Raw genomic sequence first — 9,442 nt, 5'->3', positions numbered from 1 at the left:
AATATCTCGATACATTCAATGAAGTACCGGGTCTTTTTCCCTTCTTAACTAATTCCACGCAGATATCAACCCAAATCTTATGAAGATAGGGTGTCCATCTTGCAGAATCAATTTTTGACTCTGTTTCTTTTGGTTCTATTACTTTTTGTCTCGGCATCTGACAATTTAAATATTCATTTAAAAAATAATAGATAAGGAATAATCAATAAATCGGAACAAGTCAAAAATTTATCTTTAAAAATGTCAAGAAATCTAATCCATCAATTCATAAAGCAAATAACTATATAAATTTGCATTTATCTATATAAATTCCGCATTTGAGGTGAGTTTAAACAAAAAATTGCATTATTCATAAATAAGTTTTTTAACCAAATTGTCTAAAAAATGAACAATTCTACATTTTTCATACAAAAACTGTTGTTTTCCTTTCTTCTACCTTTTTATCATTCTTACCCTTCACATTTATCAATACCCAACTCTTTTATATAATAAAGATAGGAGGTGTACAAATGTAATTTGAATATAAGTTAAAAGAAGGGTTATTAGTACTTTCAATATAAAGTTAAAAAACTGGTATTTTGAGTTCAAAAAATTGTAAAAAGTGAGTATTGTTTACATAAAGGACTGTTTAAATAAAAATAAAAATAAATCTGAACATATGGTTGGGTGAGTATTGTTTACATAAAGGAAAATACAATTTAAGCGTGGTTAAAATTGCTAAACTTACCCTGAAATCACAAAAATCAACAAAAAGAGAGAATCTAAAAAGAAATGTAGAATCAACATTAAAATTACACTATAGGAAGGCTTTTAGTTGTACCTTAGCTAAGATTGTAAGCTTGCATCCTCATAATAAAAAGAAAGAGATGAATCCCCAAGTGGTAGATCCATAAAATTAATCACATTATCCTACACCTTACTTCAAATTTGATGGAAAGGAAACAGTTGTACAATTTCTACCTTGAGCATAACCCAAGCATGGTTTTAAATCTCTTCCGAGATCGAGACAACTAGACAACTTGAGCATAACCATAACCCAAGCATGGTTTTAAATTTCTTCCGAGATCGAGACAACTAGACAACTTGAGCATAACCCAAGCATGGTTTTAAATGTTTTCCAACAAGGGTGAGTTTAAATCCAATTAAAATCAAACCCAACTTCAAAAAATAAAATAAAAATGGTAAGAAGGGTCGAGACCTAGTGTTAGGAGACAATGACAGTTTTTATTTTAAAAAGTGATATTGTCATGTGAGGAATTCTATCTAAATATATGTAATTTAGCTAATAAAGTTATTAGCAAGTGTTAGGAGCTTATTTAGCCGAACCCAATTCTATATAAGTATTGAACAACCCATGTGCACAGATTTAACTTGTTTTGCTTTGTTGGACCTTAGGTTAAAACTCTTAAGGAGTTTGTTCATAAGCTTTGCACATACCACTACGAATTTTCTTTTCAATACATTTGGTTCACCTACTAGGGGTGCACATGGTTCGGATTGGAGTAATAAAAAAATTAAAAAAATTCTATATTTCATTTAAGAAATTTGATGTAGATGAGGTTCAATAAATAGAAAATAGTATATTTTATAGAAGATGAGATAGAGGATGAGTTCAATAAGTTGAAAATGAAAAAAATTCTCAAAGAAAAAAGAAGGGGTTTGGCTTGAGGTTTAAAATAATGGCATTTAAGCCATTTTATGTTATTCTCCTAAACAAATAAGAAATATATTAAAGATCCATTCTATTATATCCTAATCCGGAACCGAACCAAATTAATCGGATTTTTTTTTCTTCAATCCGTACCCAAACCGTGGGTATGTTTAATCCGAACCAATCCAATCCAAAGGCTTCGGATTGGTTCGGATCTCGGATTTATCCAATCCAATGTGCACCCCTATCACCTACCTCCCCATAAGTTCCAGATTGTCCAAAGATATACTTGGAGAAGAATAGCAAAAATCATAACTTAAAACCAACTTCAAATCTCAACGAGGAACTCAACAACCCAAAAATAGTAGAACAACCTATCTTTTTTATCAATCCCACACCAATCCAATCCAAGTTTTCAACTAAATCATTGAAGAAAATAACAAATTCAATCAGAAAATTAGCAAAAGCTTCAAACATCATGAAGAAACTCAACCACAAATCCTGAACATATAACAATCATCAATTTCCAGTTTTTTTTACCCATTCCACACCTATCCAATTACAATTTTAAATAAACACAAAAACAACTAGAAATCCCATAGAAATCAGAAAACTTGTCATCCAAAGCTGCAAACAATATAAATAAATTCACCCACAACGAAAATCCAATAGAATCAAAAGAGATTTCCATGCTTTTAGATTCAATCCCAATAACAAAACCAATTCAAGTTTTCGACAGAAAACATAAAATAAAATAAAATTCGTGAAAATGTAAGGATACAAGTTGCAAGTTGTTCATTTTTTCTATCAAACCCAACCCCAACAAGACCCATAAATTAGTTGCAGGAGATCCCATAGTTTTTTGTTCAGATTTGGAGTGGAGAGGGTGAGAGAAGGGTATACACTGTGGCAACAAAATCGAGAGCAGAGAGTAGAGATTTTACCTTCGTGAGTGATGAGGAAACCCAAGATTCGCGATCTGTAGAGAGTGTTGAGCGATCGATTTGTGTGAGCCGAGAGAGATCGATTTGTGTGAGCCGAGACTGATCTAAGAAGAAGGAAGCCGAGAATGAGAGTAGAGAGTGACGACGAGGGGTTTACCCTTGAGAGATCGATTTGTGTGAGCCAAGATTGAGAGTGGAGAGTGACGAGGAGGTGTTTACAGTCGTTCAACGTTGACGAGGAGGTGTGAGCCGAGAGAGATCTTAGAAGAACGAAGCCGAGAGTGAGAGTAGAGAGTGACGAGGAGGGTTTACAGTCGTTCGACGTTGATGAGGAGGTGTGAGCCGAGAGAAATCTAAGAAGAACGAAGTCGAAAGTGAGAGTAGAGAGTGACGAGAGGGTTTACAGTCGTTCGAAGCCTATAACGAAACAGGCGGTTTTTTCGTTGGAAATAGAGAAAAAGATGAAGGGCTTTTTGGTCATTATTCAATAGCCGTTTTCGGTGTTCGGCTTTGTACAGAAGCAAATGAAAGAAGCCTCTCCCTAACGTCTCTGAATAAAAGCTGATTTATAACTTTTATTGATTTTCATTGGAGCTAAAAGAGCTCAAACGAACATTGTTTACGGAGCTTTTTTGACTTAAAAGCTAAAAAAGTAAATTGAGCTGGCTTTTCTATTCCAAACGAACAGCCCCTAAATCTATTTTAAGTGGTTAAAAGTGTGGTCCTTGGAGTGGTCAACATGCTGTGCCTTCACATGGGTTAAAAAAAAAAAAACCATCTACCAAGTAAACAAATGTTACTTTCGAAAACAACATTTAAAATTAAACATGCTGCAACAACTAGTCTACGATGATTTGGCTATCACAATGTTTTAAAAAATAAATAAATAAATTACAATAAAGTTTTCCTTTAATAATTCTTTAATAAAATTAGGCCCAAACCCAAATATTTGATGTGGCCCAGTCCAATGGTTTAATGGGACCCAACGCCCATTTGGGTTGAAAAACAAAACCCTTCACAGCAGGGTCTTGCACACACGCACCAAAAACCGAGAAATCACCATCGACAATCGATGCAATCGCACAGCCAAATGCCGGCAATGCTGAATCTGGTGACTCTGCGATCAAATCAACGACGAAAATGATTGTTTAATAAATAAGAACTTTAGAAAGGGGTTTTGATTGAAATCAAGAGCATGGTTAGGTTCTAATACCAATTTTGTTGGGTTTAAAACCCTTCACCTTTAGATCTTTAGCACTTGTAAACTGAGAGCACAACTGTTTAGATTAATGGTGTTCTTGAAAACATACCTGTGATGCTTATAAACCGATGCAAAAGCATATCCGAATCAAAATAATAACGAATCCAAAACCCTTGGTGCTTCAAACTATATGATCAATAATCAATCGACATCAATCTCCCTTTTTCGAACTATAATATGCCTTAAGTTAAAACAAAGTGACCAATACAAATAGTTTTAGGATTCCAAGTAGTAAAATAACAACCATTGATGATTAACTAGTCTTTTGTTGCTAGAAACTATTAACAGTAATGCCCCCATCAACACATATAATTTGGCCAGTAGTGGATGATTAACTGGTCTTTTATTGCTAGAAACTATTAATAGTAATGCCCCCATCAACACATATAATTTGGCCAGTAGTGGATGATTAACTGGTCTTTTATTGCTAGAAACTATTAATAGTAATGCCCCCATCAACACATATAATTTGGCCAGTAATGTATGAAGCGGCAGGTAGGCAAAGGAATGCCACTATCGACGAAACTTCCTTAGGCTCTCCGGCACGACCAAGAGGAGTACGGACCATGTATTTTTCCATAAATTCTTTGTCTTGAAGAAGCTGAATAGTTGTTTTTAAAAAGAAAATAAAAAAGGAATCAGAATATTAATCATAATTAATAGATTACTTCAAGTCAATCAATACGATCTAAAGACCATTTGACCAATTTTGAAAATTTTAGAAATCTCTATTTCTATTGTAATTAAAACAAGAGATGTGCAAGAGTAACATTGTGAACCATAGATGCTTATCATCGAGATCTCTCTCGTATCTTGATGATAAGCATCTATGATTCTGTGCACACCACTGTCCCTCACAATGTTACTTCAGCATTAATCTTAAAACAATTCCAAAAGAAGTATAATTATCATAAAAGTAAATGTAGGTTGTACCTCATCGGTCATTGCTGTCTTTATAACTCCTGGTGCAATGCTGTTAGTCCGAATATTATCTTTCGCCCACTCACACGCCAAATTCTTTGTTATTTGATTTATTGCTCCTAATAATTCCAACATAAAATTTACCGAAAAAAAAATCAATTTAAACCTTTAGCATTGGAATCAAAAGTCTTATTTTTCATATAAAGTTCTATTTTTTTCCTTTAAAATTATTTTACCTTTAGTTGCTGCATAAACACTTGACATATGTGTACTGCTCACACCAGCTATAGAGGAGATGAATACAATGCTTCCTTCACCAGAGGCTTTTAAAAAAAGGGTGTGCAAGTTGACACAAATGGTAAGCAGATTCTAAGTTTGTAGTCATCAATAATGAGAATTCTTCAGCAGTATAACCAACAATTGGTTTCGGTATAAATACTCCAGCATTGCTTACCTATTTCAATAAAATCAAACTGAATTGAGTCAATCCAAGATGGAAATTTAACATGTTCCCCTTATTTTAGGTCCCCAGGAAGAGAATCAAAAAAGGGATATTTACAAAAAAGAGATCAACTTTTGGCGAATTTATGATTTCGGCTCACTGTTCATTTTAATTATCAAAATGTGAACGATAACGAATTCGGAGGTTTTTAAAGTCAATTTCGCAGATTTAAATTGACTAATTGGAATAATAACTTTAAACCTGCGAAATTGGCACTTTAAAACTGCAGATTTCATTATTGTTCTGAATTTTATTTTAACGAAGACGTGATGATTCACGTTTTGGTAATTAAAATTAAAATAAACAGTTAATCAGAATCATAGATAACTTATTTTCAGCTCACAAACTGGTAATTCACCCAAGAAAAAAAACAAAATTTGCTTTATTAGATATCAAATGAGAAGTATGATCAATTTTTGAACTATTTTATTAGTATTCCAATCAAATAAAGCGATAAATCGTTACTTTGTTTATTTCAAAATAATAAAATTTCATTTTAATAGAAAGCGACAAATTCACCAATTTATCTGTTTGTTATGTATCATAATAAACTACGTAAAGAATTCGCCTGAAAAAACAATGCTTTGTTCCTTTTAAAACAACTATTTCGTCACCTTTAGAAACAACAAAAATGTCCCTTTTGAAGTGGCAAATTAGCCTTTTCGAAATGATAAATCTACGAATTCGTCAATATTGATTGATTTTATGCTCACGATGAATTTGCTCCGAGCACTCCAACCGGTTGACATGTGGTGCAACAAGACAAAGTAAATGGGGTAAAAAAATTCTCTTACCTACCCATACATTCTTTACGGAAAAAATTTAATTTTAAGATTTGAAATCTTAGAGAGAGTAATTGGGCCCACATGGATTAGCACATTCATAGTCTAACACCACAACTTTCAAGATTTCATAAGAAATCTCATGTTGAAAAAAAAACAAGCTTTATCACGGCTATTGAGCCCCCAAATTTAGATGTTAAAATTTAAATTCGGTGAAAAATAAGTTTTTTTTCTTAAGTTGTTTTAGGATAGTGTTAAAGGCACTCCAACTATTACCAAGGGCACCCCATAACATAGTCAAATTTTTTTGTCTATCTAGGTTAAAAGTTTTGGAATGGAATGATTTTTTATGAGAATGATCTTTATGGTAAAGAAATCGTCTTCACAAAATATTAGCTCATTCTAAAACTTCTAACCCAAAAGTGGTTTAAAAAAAAAGGATAATTTATGATTCTTCAACTTGTTTTGATGGGGTTAGAAGTTTTGAAGTTGGTTGATTTTTTGTGAAGATAATTTCCTCATCATAGAGATCACTCTCACAAAAAAAAAAAAATCAATTCATTCTAAAACTTCTAACCCATACGAGACAACAACAAAAAAAATAATTGGCTATAGTGTGTGGTGCCCTTTGTAATAATTGGGGTGCCTTTAACACTACTCTCTCTAGTTTAAATTTCATAGAATTTTGTCCTCTACAATCTCATGACATCCGCCATAACATCAGATGTTGTTTTTGAATGGCATAAGGTGGAGTCATTTTTCACTCACACTGTTGTTTTTGAATGGCATAAGGTGGAGTCATTTTTCGCTCACACTGCTCACAGATTCTTTAGTGCTTGCCATGTGAAACATACAATGGTATTTTTGTAACTAAAGAAGGTACTTTTATAAATTAGAAATGCCATTCAATACACGTGGATACATATGATTGGTGGACTCCAAATTTCTATGAGCAAAATATTTTTATCAGAAATTTTCATTTTCCATTCCGAGTAAGATAGAAATTTTCTATTTTTCTTATTTGAGTGCTGATAATATGATGGACTTTTGGTGGACGGATTTGATGCATATTGACGTGGAAGCACATAACTTACTAAATAAATAAATAAATAAATAAATAAATAAATAAATAAAAAGTTTCTCTCTCTCCTACACATAGTGGAAAAAAAATAAAACTTTCAAATCTAATCACCTTTCGACATTCAAAATCATGATCCGATGAAATGGGATTGTAGAGGATAAAATTATATGAACTTTAAAAGAAAATAAAAATAATTATTTTTCACCGTTGAATTTTATTTTTAAATGTAGGTGCTCAGTAACCATCTGTTTTAAATTCTATAGATCAAGCTCAAAAAATAATTGTTTTTAATTTTGTATTTTTTTAATATGAATATTTTAATGAAATATAAATGTCTATAGTGTTGGATTGTCAATGTAATAATCAATGTGGGCCCAACAATCCTTTTTAATATTTGAAATCTTAAAAAACAAATATGTGGGCAGAGAACGGGCAAGAGAGAGAATTTTTTTTTTTTAAAATAAGTTATGTGCTTCCACGTCAGTGTGCGTCAAATCCGTCCATTAAAAGTCCTTCATATTATCAGCACTTTTCTTTTTTTTGACTTTTTAACTAGGGGTAAAACTTGGTTCGGTTTCATTTGGTTTGAGGTAAAATTAGAACTGAACAGACATAGGTCGGTTCTACGAAATAAGAACCAAAATCGAACCAAATTCCATTGGAACCAAACCAATTGAAACTGAATTAAAGTTGGTTTGGTTTGGTTCGGTTCTCTAGATTGTCTATTCTATAAATTGTAAGTAATTTTTTTAATGAAAAAATAAACATAAAATTTCATACAATAAATCACAAATCCATACATAAAAAAGTTATTAATTTATCCATAAAAAAAATTAGTAATCTATGTCCTAAACTCCTAATATAATTCATAATAATTATTATATTCATATATTTATTTATTGCATAAGGGTTTAGTTCTCATTTTGGTCCAGTCCTATACAAGTTTAATCCAAGAACCGAATCAAATCGATAGGCTCTCAATTTTCGTAACCCCGAACCAAATCACAACTTGTTCCAAACCACCTCAAAACTATCAGTTTGATTTGGTTCTCGATTTGAACAGGATCAAGTTGCACCCCTACTTTTAACCATATGTCAAGCAGCTGTGTTGCCATAAGAGTCGAGCTGGCGTAACATTGAAATTGACATCGTTTGGAACATTGGCGTGCACATAACCAAAGATGCTTCCCAATCACATCTGGATGAAAAATAGGCACATCAATGTCTGTACGTCTAAAACGATGTAACTTTCAATGTTACTTCAGTATTTTCCGAGCAAAAATAATCAGCCATATTGGTAGCTTAGTCCAAATTTCTTAGAGATCGATTCTAGGGAATCCCTAAGAGAAAAGAAATCACCCAAAGAATATTTTCTTAGGGATCTCAACCCCGGAAGATTTCCATACAGATCCCAAAGAAAACTGAACTAATCACAAGGAAATTTGTGCTGATCATCCCATCTCAGCCGTATGTTTTACCAAATCGTTATAGAAGGAAAAAGTGAAGATGATCGTATACTACAGTTGCAGAACTAAATATGATGAACATGGGAAAGAATCTCACAAAGATGTTGAGCTTCCCTTTGAAGATGTTTGAGACATCCTCCATGAGTTTCTCTCGTTGGGCTCTCACTGTCACATCACAGACCGATCCAGTGACTCGGAAGCCTAACTCAGTCCACTCACGTATGACCTGGTTGACTTCAGCTTCTTTGCGGGAACATGTGTGCACAGACGCTCCCAAACCAGCGAGCTCCTCCACGATTGCATGGCTGAACAAAAAACAACAATCTATAGTGAGAGAGAGAGAGAGAGAGAGAGAGAGAGAGAGAGAATCTATGAGAGAGACCCAATTCCTTTGGTTCCACCAGTTACGAGAGCAGTCATTCCTTCGAGAGACCATCTCCTCTTCTCTGCTGCTGCTTCCATAATTTCTTATTTTCTTCTATGATAAGGCACGGCTGTTATGTTCTCTATATATTCTAAAGCTGAAGCCATCTGGGGGCGTTGCTCTCATTTATTTACTGTGAAAATTTTGATACGCGAACCACTACAAAAGTTCGATACATATCTCCCCAAATAATGGCACGCGTTAACCTCTTTCTTGCCGCCTAACCCATGGAGCAGTATTTGTCAGTGGTTTCAATTGGAAGACATTTTCCTCATGAAATATTCTCTAATCCAATGGCTATGAACACCAATCATAATGATTTACTGACTTTCATGTGGGGTCTAAAAATTTCCCATATGGTACACTCGCTCCATCTTATGGTGAGTTTTTAAGATGACACCATTATTTTC

At 33.4% G+C, this 9,442-nt stretch overlaps 1 protein-coding gene across 1 annotated transcript; it reads right to left on the bottom strand.

Annotated features, from left to right (window-relative positions):
• Positions 1-3,987: 3,987 nt before the first annotated feature.
• LOC147411150 (noroxomaritidine/norcraugsodine reductase-like) lies at positions 3,988-9,149 on the bottom strand. The gene is given in 6 exon segments (XM_086445140.1): positions 3,988-4,457; positions 4,790-4,896; positions 5,014-5,110; positions 5,112-5,231; positions 8,706-8,913; positions 8,991-9,149. Coding segments are annotated over 6 exon segments (786 nt in total). The 5' UTR covers positions 9,071-9,149; the 3' UTR covers positions 3,988-4,283.
• Between the last annotated feature and the right edge of the window lie 293 nt (positions 9,150-9,442).

This window comes from Akebia trifoliata, chromosome 1, assembly GCF_017979445.1.
Source record: "Akebia trifoliata isolate Shusen 1 chromosome 1, ASM1797944v1, whole genome shotgun sequence".
NCBI classification, from domain to species: domain Eukaryota; kingdom Viridiplantae; phylum Streptophyta; class Magnoliopsida; order Ranunculales; family Lardizabalaceae; genus Akebia; species Akebia trifoliata.
Note: the sequence above shows the minus strand (reverse complement) of the source record. Positions and strands in the feature narration are given on the sequence as shown.